Source organism: Ornithodoros turicata, chromosome 8 (assembly GCF_037126465.1).
Source record: "Ornithodoros turicata isolate Travis chromosome 8, ASM3712646v1, whole genome shotgun sequence".
Lineage (NCBI taxonomy): Eukaryota > Metazoa > Arthropoda > Arachnida > Ixodida > Argasidae > Ornithodoros > Ornithodoros turicata.
In genome coordinates this window covers 28,372,314-28,391,355 of record NC_088208.1, presented here as the reverse complement: position 1 = coordinate 28,391,355, position 19,042 = coordinate 28,372,314, and the positions used below count along the sequence as shown (strand labels likewise).

At 43.1% G+C, this 19,042-nt stretch overlaps 1 protein-coding gene across 2 annotated transcripts; it reads left to right on the top strand.

The window, feature by feature from the left end:
- LOC135366861 (phospholipid-transporting ATPase ABCA1-like) lies at nucleotides 1-18,844 on the top strand. 2 transcript variants are annotated; one of them, XM_064599811.1, is made up of 56 exons: nucleotides 1-127; nucleotides 204-365; nucleotides 456-721; nucleotides 805-926; nucleotides 1,010-1,050; nucleotides 1,160-1,350; nucleotides 1,415-1,542; nucleotides 1,605-1,687; nucleotides 2,827-2,948; nucleotides 3,013-3,101; nucleotides 3,178-3,275; nucleotides 3,373-3,557; nucleotides 3,760-3,881; nucleotides 3,996-4,120; nucleotides 4,259-4,420; nucleotides 4,565-4,779; nucleotides 4,885-5,015; nucleotides 5,107-5,225; nucleotides 5,316-5,513; nucleotides 5,579-5,789; nucleotides 6,245-6,379; nucleotides 6,575-6,714; nucleotides 7,091-7,207; nucleotides 7,278-7,533; nucleotides 7,735-7,855; nucleotides 7,936-8,115; nucleotides 8,200-8,314; nucleotides 9,139-9,329; nucleotides 9,395-9,533; nucleotides 9,605-9,803; nucleotides 9,876-10,001; nucleotides 10,294-10,465; nucleotides 10,522-10,653; nucleotides 10,753-10,836; nucleotides 11,092-11,288; nucleotides 11,359-11,435; nucleotides 11,513-11,651; nucleotides 11,714-12,055; nucleotides 12,165-12,450; nucleotides 12,514-12,588; nucleotides 12,648-12,869; nucleotides 12,972-13,126; nucleotides 13,666-13,726; nucleotides 13,805-14,098; nucleotides 14,205-14,352; nucleotides 14,672-14,931; nucleotides 15,079-15,190; nucleotides 15,731-15,790; nucleotides 16,202-16,308; nucleotides 16,444-16,585; nucleotides 16,665-16,799; nucleotides 16,885-16,988; nucleotides 18,066-18,158; nucleotides 18,225-18,330; nucleotides 18,396-18,533; nucleotides 18,599-18,844. In XM_064599811.1, the coding sequence occupies exons 1-56, from the start codon at nucleotides 68-70 to the stop codon at nucleotides 18,788-18,790; spliced, it is 8,382 nt and encodes a 2,793-aa protein (XP_064455881.1). In that variant the 5' UTR covers nucleotides 1-67; the 3' UTR covers nucleotides 18,791-18,844. The 2 variants fall into 2 exon arrangements, with proteins under 2 accessions (XP_064455881.1, XP_064455880.1); XM_064599810.1 differs by having other exon boundaries at nucleotides 12,165-12,588.
- Nucleotides 18,845-19,042: the final 198 nt, after the last annotated feature.

Below are 19,042 nucleotides of genomic sequence, written 5' to 3'. Positions count from 1 at the left end.
ACTGCCCCTCGAGAAGGCCCTTGCCAAGCTGCCTAGGACGTTGTCACTTTTGAAAACTTGGGTTCCAATGCTTCCACTTGCGACAACGTCACTGATGGCTTCATTAATCATCCAGTACAAAAAAAAGGTAAGAACGTTGAATGAGGGTGACTGCGTGAAAACCATAAAATTAGGGTTTGGTAAACCGTGTTGTGCTTTTACAGGAGATGTCTCCACTTGAGAACCTCCTCAGGACGCAAGGAATGATTTGCCGAAACAACAACACGATGCCTTGCTCTAATCCCGAAGAAACGCTTTTCAGGGATGCATTATGCGAAGTAGACTTTTCTGGAATGGCAGTAGAGTTGATATCATTTGTTAACAGTGTAAGTACAAACAATTTAGCTTTTTAGCTTGTCAAGCCTCATATCGATCATTTGTGTTCATTCCTTTATTCTTCTCACTTCCTCCTTCAGGATGGTATTTCAGATGTATCCGTAGCTGACATCCGCGAAGTCATCAAGACCCTGTACGATGCCTTTGGGAAGGTTACAATGGATCCACAGCTCATAACTGAAGCGACATCTAAACATGCAAGCAGACTGACACCCTTTGAAAGATTGATATTTCTCAAGAAGCTACAGGGTGTACAAAGATACAGTAATGACGCACAGAACATTGCCGCTCTGCAGCAATGGAGGAGCAGTGTAGAAACAACTGACGTAAAGGCCACATGGAAAAAGTATGTTCCAGTCCTCCATGTAGCGTATTCTGTTCAGAACTGTTCATGTGGATATGATCTACAGACGCGTTTCTTTTGTTCAGGTTGAACACGTTTGTGAATGAAGTGATAAGAACATATGAGCTACAGCATGACGAAGATAAGCTCGAGGAAGACGTAAGAAAATTTTTCGGTGCATCCCAAGAGCACCACAAAGGCGCTGACGGTAATGAAAAGCTCTATTGTGTGTTTCGCATGAAAGAGAAAGATGGCACTCTTTGAACTTGTCTGTTTCATCCTGGATTGTAGCCGAGGACCAAAGTACATTTTTCAGATACTTGAACTGTGAGGTAGGCAACCTTCTCAACGTATTGTCATGAGCGTCAGAACTTGCTTCCTCATCATGCAGGACATTTGTGTCCTGCCGTTTGACAGTAATATAAAAACTCTTGTCTAAAGGAAACACGTACGAATGACACGTCACCTGGCAACATACTATCGTTTCTGAAGAAGGCAACAGAAATATCGGAGGACATCGATAATGGTCTGTCTGACACTACAGCCCAGTACATTGGATTGTACGCTAAAACACACACAACTAAAGCGATTGAGCGGTTCATTAACTATCATGGGAATCGACCAGCACATAGGTAAGTCTCCTACACGTTGCTTTCTTACTGGTGATAAGCTGTAGCATCGAATTCCTCTTTACAGTGCTGTGAGGCTATTTCTTAGCTCCTTGTGGATGATACACGCAAAGGCGAACAGTATTCCAGCGTGGAACGCTGTGGCTCCAGCAATGCTGGATATGGCATCCAGCATTAACAGACATATTGAGCTGCGTAAGTCGACGAAATTCCAAAATGTTTGATAAACTGATGTTTGTAAACTTAGTCCCTCATAGTTCCTCCACAGGATGCATATTTTGTTGACACCGCGAAATGGTCTACAGGATCACGAGGAAATACACCTGGTTCTTCTCTACAGGTATGGTACTTTTGACACTTATCGCAAATTTTTATTTCCATTACTTCACCGCTACGGTATTTTGGTCCATGTTGTATACTGTCACTATTACAGTCGCCGACCGATTTTTCGGATATGCTCGATTATTCGGACTGGTTCGCGGAACGCCCACGGGTCCCATAGAGTTGATGTATAAGAACGTCCAAAGTTTCAGATGACGTACAGCCCCTTCTTTCGATATTTCGGACTCTGTTTGCCCAACAAGTGAATCTCTCTCTTGGGATGAGGAAAAATATTGGTATCATCTGACATTCGTATCAAAAGAATTCAACCAACTAAAATATTGAGGCAAGAAAAGAGACAATGATTCTTCATTTTCCATTCCACTGAGTAGAAAAGGTCCTGTCCTAACGCTTTTGCGTCTTCATTTTTGACCAACGGCATGATTCAAGAGTCCCAGCACTGCTGTCTGCTCGCGAGTCGCGCAACAGTGTTGTAAAGTGAGCTTCACCTAAAGTACGCAGGCGGTAGGTAAAGTCGACTTGCGGAATGGTGGTGATGGCGGTGCCTCCGTCAGTGTACATGACGAAATGGGGTCTTCGGGTAATAGAGGTGATGTTATCAGCAGAGCTGGAAGTCCGTTTGGAAAGTATTGGTAAGTTCTTCCTTCCTACTACTGCTGCTCAGCCAAGTTGACTTTGAAGCGTAATTGGTTTTTTCGGACTGCTGGATTATTCGCACTTTTGCGCGAACCCCGGTGAGTCCGAAAAATCGGACGGCGACTGTAAAAAGCTATGAGGCCTACTTGAAGTAATAGACATTAAACTTGCCTAATAATATCAGCTAGCTTTATAATTTGCCAAGATGTGGGAACACGTCGCATGGAAAGAGAAAGAAGAATAATATTGGTTGTCGACAATTACCATACGCTTTTCACTATGCTCTGTGTTACAATAACTGCAGTAGTTTTTAAAATTTTAACTCCTGTAGAATACAGTTCCACCTTCCTCTCGGAAGGTGAGGTCTCACCCGCGGGGTTCCCACTCCTCCATAGGCGCTAATGTGCGAAGTGTCAGCATCCATGTTTACTCACTAGTGCAACGTCCTTTAACTTAGTGGTACTGCATTTACTGTTGTTTAATTTCAATCTTGTTTTGCAGGTGGTTACAAAAAGGCAAACAATGTTGAAGAACCTTCTCGACAAAATTATTTCCAGGAGGTATAATGACCAAGCAATGCTTAAAGAAATCTTGAACGATGTCGCAAAGATTCTGGATGTTGTGTAAGTAGAAATGAGTGATGCACACTCCAGGATGAAGTGTAACTATTTCTCAAATACGTCGTAGGAACGAGTACCTTTGCCCCGACCACCACACTCCAAGTATGCAACAATCTATCTACGCTGCGACTGTTACACTATTGCGAAGCTTTCCAGGTATTCAACAAGCACTATTAGTGTTCTTGAAATATTTGTTTGTGTTTTCTTGTTTTAAGTGTTCTTTTTCACTTAGACCCGGAAGAGTTGCTCTGCGAGCTGCCGCAAAGCACACTGGGAGATGCTTACAAATGGATTTCAGACAGAATGAACATCCGAGGTTATGTTGAAAATGTGAGCTATTTCGTTTCCTGGTGCTCCATGTACAGGATACGCAGTATGGTTGCTTGTATGTGTAATTACTGTGGTGGTGAAACGTGCCTGATTTCAGGTAACACTGATAAAAGCTGGAAAAATCACCAGTGAAAAATGCACAACGGCCTCAAAAGTATTGGCCGAAGTAGCACGAGTTGTATATAATTATATAGAGGCCATCACCAGTCCTAAGGGACAGAAGATGCTGAGTCTGTGCATAGATCGCATCTTAAACGGACCTTTGTATGACAACATGAAAAGGTAAATGTTGCCTATGCTGATACATAATTTGCCTAAAGCACAATGTCTTTGCAGTCTCAAGCAGTTTTAAACAGAAATGTCTTTGCTTTGAATCTATCTTTTGCTTCGTTCTCGAACTTTGGGCCAAATGCTAACTTGTGGTGTGACCAAGTGGTGTGCATATCGCGACTTCTCATCATAATACGTCAAATTGTTTTTTTAGAAACCTTGCTTTTGGTTCACACGTCCTGAAGCTGGGAAAAGAAGTGTTGTTACAGAATGTAAGGTCTACTAACACCAGTCTCCTGAGTTACTTAATTGACAAGATAACATCTCAATTACCTGGTGAGGGATCTTGTATGTCTTGTTTGGAACGCCTATAGCTTATAGTACTAGCATAACGGTGTTTATTTCCTGGCTGTCACGTTTGTTGAGAGGAGATTTTCTTTTCTTTTTCAGTATACGGTACATTGCGTCAAGTAATCTTGGAAGAACCCCTGAGAAATTCATTAGAAGACGGAACGTCTTCCACCAACTCGTCATCACTCGATTGGATTCTGCAGTTCAGAGTAAATTTAAACACGGTAAAGGAACCTTTTGCTTGGTCTAAATATAGAACACACAGCCATACTGAATCGCTTGTATGACCAATTTTTAGTGCAACATGATTCATACATAATGCTAGTAGTATTATCTTTCACTGCTTACTGTCATCTTTACAGATTGCTTTACATAGCTTTTCGACTGATTCACTTCGAAGCATACTTTGTGCACTAAAAAATGACACCAAGGCGCAGGCTTACCGAGGCATCGAGACCTTGTGCAATATGAACTTGGAGAATGCAACGATACCAAGAGAAGCAGTTGACAAATTGAAGAAACACGTAAGAAAATTTCATCGTCAAAAAAATCCCCCAAACAAACATTTTTATGTGAATACAATCCTGTCCCAAAGAGACACCCAGGAGAGCCTGCACATTTCAAGATTAGGTTTTGCGTGTTCACATTCAGTTTCCTTGCTGTTTCAGATAGCGGAAGCCCAGAAAAACAGCTTCTATTCTGGCAGCTGGCTCTATGACATCATAAGCAACTGGCAAGTACTTAAGAGACACTTCGGCGAGTTGCTGTTATCAAGCAAAGAATTATCCTCAATTCTGAGCATGCCACACGGATCATCTTGGGACATTATTCTGTCAGCATTCAAGTTATTTGACGGCGAGAGCATACACAGGATGGCAGAAAGGTATTGGCTACAAAGTGTTCTCTTGCGAGCATTACGTCCATATTGCATACGTTGTTTCATTTGAGCGTTCCTAGTAGAAATGTCATGCCACTTTTTTACATGCAGCTTAGGTGGTATTCTGCATGTTTTGGATCCCATCTTCTCGGGCGGAACATTAGTTGACACCATACAAGGAATAGTAAATGGCTTAAAAGGACTAGACATTCTTGAAAAGGCTGGAATGTTTGATGTCAAGTGTAAGTGATTGTGCCTGACTTTACACTTTCTGTGGCCGTAAGTGAAGAAAATAGGTGAACTCACTGGTGATTCCAATGTTTCACATTACAGATGACTTGGAAGCTCTTCTGGCTAACATAACACAAGCGATGAAGACATTAAACTGGACAGAAACAGACACAGTGCATAAAAACCCTGTGACACGAGATATAACTATTGATCTCAGTAAGGTAAAGAATGTGCCATGCTGCAAAATCTAAAATTTTGTTTGTTTTTCTCAAATCTAATGTGAAAAAATTGTTTCGTGAATTGCATGTCAGGTCAGAGTGAAAGAAGGTAGCCACAGTGGAAACCTCAATGAACTTCTTTGCTCCTCTGAGGACAACAGTCAAGTTTTTGGGAACATCACTCACCGTGAAATTATTAGGAAAATACAGGATGCATCATGCCGGAAAGACAATGCCCTGCTTGTTTCAACGCCTCTATCCGAGCTGATAGTCGGAAAAATATTGAGAAATGTGAGTCTTGCATTTTGTTTTTTACTTAACAATTATTGCTGTGCACTATGTGTCATTGTTTGCAGATCGGGGACATTGCATTTGATGGCATCTTGAAAAGCTCTGGTCTTGCTCGATCAGGAGTGTCCTCTGCATTAAATAACCTGAGTGCGGCTCCGAAAATTGTGCCCCTTATCAGAGAGAAATTTTCGCTTCTTGGAACAACACTAGATGCAAAAACATCGAATGCCCTGGAAAAACTGAACGTCAGTCATGACGGTGTGAGAGTGCTGGCAAGTAAGGCACAGTGTTCATTCCTGTCTTATAATCACACTTTATAATTTAAAGAGTTAGGGTACTAGATTTGTAATCTGCTGCAAGCATCATTGGCTGGTGTGCTGTCTCTTCCGCCTGATACATGGCTTACTGGCTAACATACTTACTGGCTAAAGTACTTGCATAGCTAAGTCATTCAAGTATTTTCACACTGCAAGAACAACATTGAACACTGAAGAAATGATATGTCCATGAACAATTATGCAATCTATGCAGCACTGACAGCCTTTGAGATGCATATGGTTTCAGTCCTCCATCAATTAAACGTCCTCTTTTTATTGCTCTTTTTTTAAGCTGTGGCAATATCAGCTATATAAGCAGTGTTATATTATAGTGTTATCAGCAGTGTTATATTATCAGCTCTGACAAGTTGTAGGATTCAGCGTGTGACAGAAGGTGAAATCTTTTTTTCGCAGCCCCAGCAGCACTTCAACTTGTGGGTACACTTATCTGTGGAAAACCATTGAAAGCAGTCCAAGAGGAGTTCAAACTTCTTGAGGTATCACCAAAAGAACCCACCTTGGACAAACAAGAAACTGAGGAGCTTCCAAGTAAGCATGCTTTTAGAAGAAATAGGCTAATTGGGATAAAGCAGGGTTATTCCATCTCAAACACCTAACATTTTTGTATGTATGCATACCTATGTAGGGTCACACTCCTAGTACGCTTGACATGGAATGAGCCCATAATGGTACACGTGTGCATGTGGATGTTATTAATTTAGTTTCCTTTTCTATCGAGTTCAGGTGAATTTTGTCGCCATGGTTACGAACAAATCATGCACATGACTGGTGGCCCCATTATCTGGGGGTTCTTGAAGCCAATACTTCGTGGCCAACTGCTGTATGCACCGAACACAGCAAATGCCCACACAGTCATGCACCAGGTAACAAGGCAGCTACCACTGCACCATAATCAGTAAATATACAGCAATGGTTGTTGGCAAATGTTTGTGATATAACTGTATGAACAGGATATGTATGGTACCACCAGAATAATACTGAGTGCCATAATTGTAGGTATTTGTGTGATACAGGTCTGCGGTTTGCTATATCTGTGGTATGCTTTTATTCTGCAGCCCTAGCTCTGTTGTGTATGTTCCTTGTGATTTCTGCTTTCTCTAAGCATTTTTAGACGGTTACCTGACTGCTTCTTAGTACATGTATATCCAACTTCAGGCAGTCACTCGCTGTGCCTACAACCATGCATGCATATATGCTTCGAATTCACCATATTCAACCACATGTATTCACTTTTCACAGCTGAACAAGACCTTTGATTCTATGTCAGTCATAATTGATGCATTGTACATATGGGGCCAGGGAACATCTGGATTAAAATTCCTTATTGAAGAGGATGGTGCGCTTACTAAACTGAAAGTAAGACCATTTATTTGGACATTGTCGAACACATCACATCTGCACACTGCTGAAGCAATTACACTTTCAGAATTTGGTGGCATCTGAAGAATTGCAAGAAGTTGCAGAGAGAATGCTGGGAAAAGATATGCAACAGTTCCTCGGGCAACTCGACGTGGACGACATTCGGCACGAGCTCGGCGGTCTAAAAGGGCTACTCGATTTCGTGGAGTTGGTCGGGAACATATCGCAGTGTTTCGAACTGAACCGATTCCGTGGGTATGACACGGAGGATGCCCTTGAAGCTGCAGCGATACGTCTCAGCCACAGAAGGCAGTTCATATCGGGTAACAAATAAGGCTGTGCAAATACTCTACATGCTGTTGTCATTTTGTGGTGCCGGTCTCTTCCAGGTCTTTACTGAACTAAGAGAACTTACCACTCATTTTTGTCCTTTTCACACTTAAAAAATTCAAGTAGTCAATAATCCCTCTGCCTAATTATGCTTGCTGTGGGCAATATTCAAAACTTACAACTACTTTTCTTAGCTGTTGTCTTCACCAACTTGGAAGATGCAAAGCCTTCAGGCAGTCCTTTGCCTCCCCATGTGCAATACAAGATCAGGATGGACATTGATAACGTACCCTTCACTCACGCAATACGAGACAGGTAACGTGATTTGACACGTGCTGCATGATAAGCTTATTGGTGGATATGTTTACAATTTACTATTTCTGTCTACTTCTAAGGTTCTGGAGGCCTGGACCGAGAGATGATTTCCTCGACGACATGAGATATCTGAGGGGATTTGCGCACTTCCAACAGCTCATCGACCAGGCTATTTTAGCTGTACAAACCTCTGACAAAATACCGCACTTTCCTCCAACATACGTGCAGCAGTTTCCATACCCTTGCTACCAAAAAGACAGGTGAGAAACACTGTCATAGAGAATGACAGCAATCAACGCCGCCTGCCCCATGATGACCTAAATGTGGTTTTACTCTGTTTGCAGCGTTGGATATTACATCAAAGCTATGCTTCCTCTAGTCTTCACGCTCGCTTGGATTCTATTGGTTGCTTTCTTCATCCGTGAAAGGGTGCTTCCAAGAGAACTCCACTTAGAAGAAGTAAGTAACCGGGTACAGGCTCTGTTCTACAGCAATTGCTGCAACACTTGTGGTGTATGGTGTAGACCATTCTTGGCAAACCTCAATGAAATAGAAAAAGTGATTCATCTCAACAGAAATGGCGTGCCATTGATTTCTGAATCATTCCTGGCTGTCATACAAGGCGACTTCACTCAAACCAAATGTGCACCGAGAGGAACGTGCCATATGTTACTGGAATATGATTATATGGTCCACGAGCAATGGTGAACATTCTGTCTATAAAATGGGCACCAAGAGTCAAGGCAAAAGGGAACAGTGCAGAACTTCTGAAGAGGGGATGGGCGTGGACATAGGCCAGCTGGAGGACAAGATCCATGGAGAACACAGCCTGAGATTGAGCAGCAACCAAACAGAAATAGCACTGTGGCACAGACGATAGCACTGTGTTGTCTGTGTTTGGTTGCTGCAAAAGCTTAGGCTGTGTTCTCCATAGAAAACTTCCCAACAGCTTTTGAAAAAGACGTTTGAGGGGGGGGGGGCAGCTAGAGGTCAGCTGGTCAACGTTCACAGTAACTGCAAAACGTATCATAGAGGGTTTGTCGTATATGGCACAAAGATGCATTGCAAAGATTCAGTAGCAGAGCAGCCATTCGCTGCAGATGAGAGCACTATAATGGCCTCCAGTGTACCAGCTTATAGCATGCAAGCACAATTCATTGATCCGAGAAAATATGAGCCTCACTATCGGAACAAAGCATACTTTTCAATATATTGGGACAAGCAAGCTGAATAATGCGATAACATACAATATATATATATATATATATTTTTTTTTTTTTCAGATTATGCACGTTATGGGTCTCAGGCCTTGGGTTGACTGGACCGCGTGGTTCATCATAGCCGCTTTCATCTCCTTTGCAATCATTTTCTGCAATACTGTCATCTTGACAACAGGAGGAATTTTACCTCACAGCGACCCACTACTGACCTTTATATTCTTCGGTGCATTTGCGCTTTCTGTCCTAATGTACTGGTAAGTAGATACCTTCTTAACATGTCCAAAGTGTCTTACACAGGCCTGTCTTTCTTTTAATCCAGCAATATGATCAGTACACTTTTCCGCACTGCCACTATAGCATCACTGACTGGAACAGTAGGATTCCTCGTTAGCTTTCTACCATTCGTAATTGCGGTCAGCATGGAAGCCAACCTGAAGCTGGGAGAGAAATTATTCATCGTGAGTAATATTTCTCTTTATAATTTTAAAGGCTTAGTGAGGTTCCTACATAGTTCACAATTCACTTTCAGTGTCTGTTTATGTCATCGGCGTTTTCTTACGGATGTTTGTACGTCACACGCTTTGAAGAGCAAGGCCTTGGAATTCATAGGGATCTCTTGTGGAGCAGTCCCATTCCAAATGATGACATGAATTTGGGATACTGCATTGCAGCGATGCTCGTAGATAGCTTGATATACTTTGCGCTTGCGTGGTATATTCAAGGACAAAGTGAGTGACACTTTCTGTTATCACTGTGCAGTAGCAAGTCTTGATGTGTGAACTTGCGTTATATTCGTCTAGGAGGAGGCAATAGCAGCCGTCCGTGGTACTTTGTGTTCTGGCCTTCCTGCTGGAATAGGCCCAAACGTGCCTGCGATGGTGACTCCATTTCTACTGCAAACCACCAAAAAGGAGACTTTCTAAAGGGTGAGCATACCCATACCCCAACAACAACGAATATTCTCAAGATATGCGAATAATGTCCTTAGGAATTCGTACAATCGATGGATATCCCTCAGATATCCATCGGACGTATGAATTCGTTTGGTCATTATTCGTACGTCCAGAGGATATTCGGTGTTGTTAAGGTAGTCTCCCTTGGCGCCTGGGGATTTGCAGGTGTAACTCATGTCACGACGATTGTTTGCATGTTTGTCATGAAGATGACACATTATTTTTTTGTTGTTCCGTTAAGAACATTTTCCCCCCACATGATTAGGCGAGGGAATTGGAGCACGTGACCTTGGAATTTCTATAAGGAACCTCCACGTGGCTTATGAACTTGGAAAATCTAATGAACGCGTTGCAGTCTCTGGACTCACATTGGACTTCAATGAAGGTCAGATAAGCACCCTTCTGGGTCAGAATGGAGCTGGCAAAACTACCACATTGTAAGTTGAGGCTTTCGAGAAACCAGTCACATCTGATACACATAATTACTCCATAGAAAGGTGCTTACGGGTCAGTACCGACCGTCTTCTGGCCACGTGTATGTCTATGGGAGGAACGTCATGGACCGCTATAACCATATCAGAGAGTTCTTGGGGTACTGTCCTCAGTACAATACATTGTTTGGCAAGTAAGCAAGCTCTTGATGCATTGCTTTCAGGACTCACCATCCTCAAGACTGAGTTGTATGTACACGCATTCTTCTAACACATTTTTACGTTTAATACAGGTTGACTGTTAGAGAGCACCTAATCTTTTTCGCGAAGCTGAAAGGACAACTGTCGACGGATGAAGCTCGAGACGATGTCGAAATGTAATCAATTAATTTATCATTTAAAGGGGCACTATAGAGCAAAAATTTATCGTCGCGGACAAATGCTGTGACCCTGACAAAAATACAAAAGGAACGGAATTGATTTGTTGTGCCATCGGTGATTTATGAGCGAAGGAACCTGAAATTTATTTATTTTTCCTCTTCAGTGCCCCTTTAAATTTGATTGTGCAATAAGATGTCTGGCATTCGTGTGTAAGATCTGCTGAGTAACGTAAAATTGTTTAATCTCAACAGCATGCTGAATCAAATGGGATTAAGACACGTAGAAGACCTGCAGGCATGTCGTCTATCCGGGGGACTACAGAGGAGGCTTTGTGTTGGCCTCTCGTTTATAGGTGGTTCGAAATTGGTAATTTTGGATGAACCGACCAGCAGCGTTGACCCGGTGGCACGTCGAAATATATGGGACTTGATACTAAAGTGCAAGGAGGGTGAGAGGCATAACAAACTTACTGAAACACTTACTTTCATGACATGTTTTGTACTTTCTTAAAATTTCAGGGCGTACTATCCTTTTGACGACACATCACATGGATGAGGCTGACATTTTGAGCGACAAGGTTGCAATCATCCACAGGGTAAAAAAAGCCTTCATGAGCACTGCATGTCTGTTAGTATTTAAGATAATTCTTATAGCTGCTTTCTGCCCTTGCAGGGTCACTTGCTCTGCAGCGGACCTCCTCTGACTTTAAAAGCCAGATTTGGTTGTGGTTACCAGCTGTCATTGGCTCGATCATCCAACGAACCCATAGGAGACAATGATTCTGGACACGCATCAGCACATTCCGCAGAAGGTAGATTGAAAGTCTACGGAAAGATTGGGCTGATGTTTCATTTGATCAACCAACCTTTGCAGATGATCTCACTAACATTAACGGTCTCCTGAAACTAATACGAAGTATCATACCGTCCGCCCTGCTAATAGAAGAACACGGATCAGAGGTCATTATCAGCTTGCCTCAGCGTGATCCGGAAGGCAATATGTATACTTTTTCCGAGCTGATTGCACTTTTGGATGACAACATGCTCGAATACGGCTTCAGCAATTACGGCCTGTCCAGTACGACGCTGGAGGAAGTGTTTCTCAGTCTGTGCACCATGTGCGATGCAGGACGAGATTTTTCTTCTGTTCAGACAGCTCACCAGTTTTCCAAGGTCATTCTTCTCAAGGCTTTGGGAAAAGCGAATGTCGAACCAGGCAAGTATGTTTTGCAATACCAGGTACTCTTGTAACATGTGTTAATGCACCAATAGGCACTGTGCACAGGTTTAATATGAAAAAGGAAATGCATGATGACTCTTTACAGGTCCCGCACTGGACGATGACGATGTGGCATGGACTGCAAAGGAGAGCTTTCCACTGACAACTCTTGATGGAAGTTCCTTGAAAATGCAGCAGTTACAGGCGTTACTGCAAAAACGGCTCTACCATGCGGTCAGCGACTGGAAGGCCATTTTCTTCAGCATCGTCATGCCTTGTCTCTTCATTGCTCTCGCTATGGGTTTCACTTTAATCGTTCCCGCCACAATGCCCGAGCCTCCGCTCAAACTGACAGCGGAGCTCTATAGTCCTGGAACTGTAGCATTCATGAGGTTGTCTTTATCAGAAATGTACAATATTAAGGCAGTATCTAATGTTTTATCTATCCCTCGCAGTGCCAGCTCGCTCCACGAACGTTCTCCGAGCCTTCTCTCTGAAGCTACAAATATAATCACAGAATCTCAGAATGAGTATGCGCGGAAGTGTCGATGCTCGAAGCAGCAACATATTTCTATTTTCAACGTTTCAGGGCAAACTTCTGGCTCATTGAGAACGTTGACTTTCACGGTAGCAATTGGAAGCAGAAATCTCATCATGAGGGTCAGTGCAACTATGCCTACTCGTCTAGCGTCGTTCCCAGAAATACCACGGGGTCCTTTGAAACACCGTCTTCCAACGTCTTGTACAACATTTCCGAGATCAGTGTTGTCGATTATCTCATCAACACCTACCCGGCATTCACAGAGAGGCGGTAAGATATTTGTGTGAGCTATGATAATCTTGGGTATGTATTAACGAAAATCAAGTAGCCATTTTGCCTGGATCCTCCACTGACATGGTATATTGCTTTAAGATACGGTGGATGGTCCTTCAACAAGACGTACGCGAAAGTATGGTTCGAAAACACTGGATACCACTCGCTACCTGTGTACCAGACTGCTTTGAGCAATGCGTTCCTGAAGTCGGCAATAAGGAGATCGAACCCGTCGATACCTTATTCGTCCGTAGGTATGTTTCCCTTTTCCCTGATTTTATTTCTGTCGTTGTCTTTGCGGCAATAAAAATATGTTGCCATGTTGTAACGTCCATCAATATAAGATTAGGGTGGCTTAATACTAGCTCCCTCTGCATAGGGTGAAGACACGAGCGTCGTCTGCTACGAATTTCCGCCATCTTGACTCCCGTGCACCAGTTAGTGATGCCCTCACCAAACTGTAGCTATACGTTTAGCGACACACTATATTTTGGAGTTGAGTAAATACATAGCAAAGGAGGTTTGAAAAAGTTAGATGAAATCAATACACAGCATTCATGCATGGTAAGCGTGGGAGTCAACATGGCGGCTCTGCGGCATTCTCTTCCACAAAGGGTGACTCCACCGTACACAGAGGGAGCTAATACTTAGGCACCCTATGCAAGATATTCTTGTAGCTCTGTATTGGTTCATGAGTAAAGAGACCAAAAGTGCTACCGTGCACCAGGTGGCACGCTTTAGAACTCACACTCCTTCAAGTTCCTGATGTATGTATTCTCACGATGTTTCACAGGCATAACAGTTTATAACCACCCTCTGCACTTAACATCGGAGCAGCTCGGCAAGCAAACTATGTAAGCTCTTGCTGTTCATCCAACGACACGCTGTAAACTATCGCTGGCCCAAATTTATTGTTTCGTTACTATTTCTAGCATCAACCACATTGCCGAAGTGGGCATCGCGATCGTTATTCTCATGGGCCTGGCTTCCATACCATCACGGGTAACTGTGTATGTCGTGAATGAACGTGCAAGGGATGAGAAGCAAGTTCAACGCGTCTCCGGAGTGGGTCCTGCCCTCTATTGGACTGCTGCTTACATATGGGACATGGGTTTAGTGCTTTGCACTGTCCTTCTGTCCGGTATCATCCTCATAGTGTTCGGCCTACCAGTCTATACCAGTAGACTTAACCTGCCTGCAGTGCTGCTGCTTCTTCTCGGTTTCGGGTCAGTATCAAGTCTGCGTGCCACACATGGTTAAGTTTATTGTATTCGCTAAGGTTCGCCATGTCTCGCGCAACTTGTAGTTAGCAAAGTTTCTTTTTATTGGCAGATGGGGGACAACTCCACTGATGTACATACTGTCAAGACTCTTTAAAGAAGCCAGTATTTCCTTCATGGTGCTCTACTGTGTAAACTTATTCATTGGGCTCAACATCGCAATCATCATGCTAGTTCTTGGTCTTATGAAGCTCGACACGGTATGTTGGCTTGTAATGAAATGAGGTTAAGAGGCACTGTATTGCTCTGTGGTACCAATTACTTTCTTGCTGTGCTTTTAGCTGGCACGCAGATTACTGGGTCTTACGGGGCATAAACAGAGCGTGAGACCCGTAGCTCTCTCACTATCTATCACTATGTCTCTTGGGGAATGTACCGCTTGCATAAATTTAGTGGTGCAGCAGCTGACAGAAAAGGATCAAAGAACTAACAGACATACACGCGAAAGAGTTCTCGAGTGCCTCTCGATCCTCGTCTCCTTCAGCATGCCATTTGCATCATCTTTTCTTTTCTCCCCAGGAGAGCCGTCACATCCTGGGCATTACACAGAAGGTCGCATTAGTATTCCCACAGTATTCACTTATTGCTGGACTGGTTGACTTGGCCAAGAACGAAATTCAGTCGGAGGTGTACGCCATGTTTGGTCAGGACACCTACGAATCCCCGTTTTCTAAGCACCTCCTGGCATACAACTATCTGGCCATGTTCCTGGCAGGCATTGGCTTCTTTTGCCTCAATCTGTTCATTGAATATGTCAACAAGGGATACGGCTTCAGAAGGTGAGGCACAGCGTCTTGTACCAACCACACTGAATACTCACATAGGATACGAGGGATGAGTTGTTGGTTCCCTCTTTATCAAGCTATAATGCATTATGTTGAGCATTGAACTGATTGGTTCTGATGTGATTTGTTAATGTATCTCAGACGAGACGAGCCAAGAGCGACAGATGAGGATAATGATGTGTATGCCGAACGCATTCGTGTCTCCAGTGATGCGGGCAAGAGCGATGTCCTCAAAATCATGGATTTAGTTAAGGTATGCTACACATTTCTCCTTGCTCCAAATAAAACTAGTCTCTATGAGCAACATGCATTACTGAAGAATGAGTCCCCAGCAGCGCCCTCGGACACTCCCACCACCACGATCACGTCAAGCATCGTCATCGCCACTTCGATCATTCCCGTCATCTCTCATCGTCATCACTGATCATTGTCACCACTCATATTAGACCCCTAGCTATGGGGTAGCATTCCACTCCTAGAGTGGAAAACCTCCCCACTTCATCATCACAATATATATGTTGTTGTTGTTGTTGAAGAATGAGTCTCTGTAAGGACACAGAAGCACACATAACGATGCGTGCTCAACCTGCAGCGACTTTTCATGTTGTGAAACCTACCGAGCTACCCTTTCTTATACCCTTGTATGAATATTGCTGATACCGAGTCAGCTGCCCCGCATGCGGGCCCCAGCAACTGGCTATAAGCCTTGTAAATTCAAATTAGCCCATCTTTCTGTTTCATCTTTGAATCATGTAAATATGAGTCCATTTATTTTATCGCTATGACTCTACAGGTCTATCACGGGCGGCACCCTGCTCTGAACCACGTATCATTCGGCATTCCGAAAGGAGAGGTGAGTATCATTTAACTGGGTGCTATGGCGATGACTGAACGCTTGACTGCACACAACAATTTTACAAATTCTATCAACTACTGGGAAATGAGAGTGGGAAATAATGCAAAATTAATTTTATTAATATTAAATTTGTATTGAGAGTTCAATAGACTAGCTTACTGCACACAAAAAGGTTCCCTAACAATAAGTGCCATTTACTCCATATTTTGAACCTCCTGTTTACCTCTATTGCTGCAGTGAAGCACTCGGAACATTTCTGTTCCCAAGCTGCTTACTTTACTTGCATGAGCATAAACAGGTTTTAAGATATGGCGTATGGCATGCGGGGATATTGCATATAATAGCGCCCAAGCCACAGAAGCTTCTCAAGTAAATACACGTCATGATTTCTAATCTGTCAATTTTTAGTGCTTTGGCCTTCTGGGTGTGAATGGGGCTGGTAAAACAACTTTGTTTCGGATACTCACTGGTCAGCTTCATCCAACACACGGATCGGCTTCCGTTCAAGACACAAGGTAAGGTGAATATGCCGGTCTCTGCCAGTCAGGTATTTTTGTTTTAGTACTTCACATCTGTCCTGTGTCACCTGCTCTGGCTCTTAGCTGTGACAAAAGAGGCTCATATGGTGTTTCTGCTCATGTTTGCTGTAGCTTGAAAAAGGTTTACAAGAAGAACATTCAGTTATTGGGCTACTGTCCTCAAGCTGATGCATTGGATGACCTCCTGACTGCTCGCCAACACCTAATAATTTACGCAAAACTGAGAGGGATACAGAAAAACGAAATTCAACCTGTAAGTACATAAAGCACGGTTCCATAATGTAAACACTGCAGGACTTCAAACCCTCTGAAAGTGATGTCGCGCATTTCAGGTGGTAGACTCTATGCTGGCCAAGTTTCACCTTACGATGCACGCCCGACATAGAGTGAAGACTCTCAGCAGAGGGAACAAGCGGAAGCTCTGTGCAGCGATCTCAATGATTGGAAATCCTCAGATAGTCCTTCTTGTAACACAGTTTCACTCATAAGAAACAACCCTTCTCTGTGCCATCCAACAAGCAATGTGTTGTAATGGTTTGCGTTTATTTGCAGGACGAACCAACAAGCGGAATGGATCCTGTAACACGCAGACTGGTCTGGAGTAATGTTTCCAAAGCTATCAGGAATAAACAGTCAGTCTTGCTAACTTCACACAGGTATGATCATAAGTATCTAGTAAAGTGCCTAGCCATTCAAATTCCACTGTATTCCTGCGACTGTCTTCGGCAAAAAAGTTTCTATAACAGCGCTCACGTGCTCTCACGATACAAGTGTAACATCCAGCATCTAGAGAGTAAATCATCATTTACTTATCAAATTTTTTTAGCAGTCCTTCTCAGTGAATCGAGAATGTCCAGAAAACCAGTCAGTATAAAAAGGGAACACCATCGTTGCAAGTTGCCAACTGTGACCAAACATGCACTGCACCACTTTTTTTTTTTGTAGTGGAACATAAATAACATCACGGCCAAAACTGTCAACGGTTCTGTATGTGAACGATAATAGGCACACCTGTATTATATTTAGCATATTGATTTGACAATTGCCTGAAGACAACAGCAGGTTATGCGAAACATTTGGTGCACATTGTGAAACGGCCAGTTTTTTGCTGTAACATCATTCAGTTTTAGGGCCCCATATTCTGCGCATCGAGCACCGGGCATATATAATTAGTGCCAAATTTTGTATGCTAAAATTTGTGGATCGATTGGCTCGCTTCCGTGATAAGCCCGAGATTGCCTGTACCACAAGCAGCTGAAATGCTCACCAGTAACATGGACAACAAACTGTTTGCTATTACAGAATAGTTTTCGAAATGTAAGATATTGTTAGAAAATTTCATGTAAACTAATTCATGATTTTCTGTCTCCGTGAAAATTAGGTGCTCACGAATGCTAAGGACCTTACACTATATGTGGTCGACGTAGCACAATCTCTTTAAGTGTGGTACAGCTCCTGTCAAAGTTAATAAAAACACTGGAAAAAAATTGTTTCATTTCCAAGCGTGATAACAGCCACCATGGGGGCACTGGGGGAATGTTAAGTGAACAAAATCCTTGCGTTAAACTAACAGAATAATTTTGTTCAACCACGATTTCCCCATTGCCCCAAGGGTCGCTCTAATCGCGCTCCGGAACGACACCACATTTTTTCCAGTGTTATTATTAACTTCGACGGGAGCTGTACCTCTGTGGAATACTAAGGCGACTAAATCCCCATGTCTGTTTTTACAGCATGGCTGAATGCGATATCTTGTGTTCCCGGCTCGCAATTATGGTGAACGGAAGGCTCTGCTGCATAGGCAGTCCCCAATACCTAAAACATAGGTGAGCATGTTGAAGAGCCATTAGATAACAAATCTTATTTAATCTTTCTCTCTTCTTACACTACAGATATGGAGCTGGTTACACTGTAACGATCAGATTGTCTGAAACAGCACTGGATTGGGAGAAAGCTGTCACATGGATTCAAGCTACCTTCCCGAGGATAGTCATTAAGGTTAGTACGCAGTATCACAGTGTTTCAGCGGTTAACTTTAGTTTTCGTCTTTCTTCATTCGACAGGCGCACCACTGCAACGTCATAGAATTCAACGTCCCCTCTAGAGAAGTTTCCTTGTATTCCATATTCAAGTTCCTAGAGACAGAGGGTGTTAAGATGGGCGTAACAGACTTTCTCGTCTCCCAAACAACGTTGGACCAGGTATGCGTTAATCCTTCACTGTAGACATCCTTCGTTCTTAACTATACCACTTTACTTATTTCCAGGTCTTTGTTAACTTTGTTCGCCTGCAAACAGAAGACGAGCTGCTATGCCAAGCTGAAGAATCTTTGTGTCCTTTGGCAGACAAGGAAAAACCTTGTTGGGAACGCCCTCAGGACATACACGTTACGTCTTTTTTGGAAAATGCTAAGGAAGCGGAGAGTGGCGACTGTGATTCCGTTCAGACGAAGCTGTAGTGTTAAGTGTTGTGTGGAACTCCATACCTGTGTGATAAAGTTGTTGCTGTATGAGTACTAGTCCCAATAATTTTATCATCCTGACGCGTGGTGATGAAGATCGCGAAACGCGGAATGACCAAGTCGTGTTACTCACAAACCCACAATCTTTGAACGTGTTTTTGGCTTGCTCCCAGGAAGACGTTACTATACTACGTTACTTGGGTGAACTTCCAAAATGGGAGTGCCCACTGCCCACTCTCCAAACATGCA

What these genes read in the sequence shown, in the direction of transcription:
- LOC135366861 (XM_064599810.1), top strand. Translation starts at nt 68, where the DNA reads ATGCTTCCACTTGCGACAACGTCACTGATGGCTTCATTAATCATCCAG. An exon ending in TAACTATTGATCTCAGTAAG is followed by an intron (nt 5,226 to 5,315) that starts GTAAAGAATGTG and finishes ATTGCATGTCAG; the next exon opens with GTCAGAGTGAAAGAAGGTAG. An exon ending in CTGCTTCTTCTCGGTTTCGG is followed by an intron (nt 14,099 to 14,204) that starts GTCAGTATCAAG and finishes TTTTATTGGCAG; the next exon opens with ATGGGGGACAACTCCACTGA.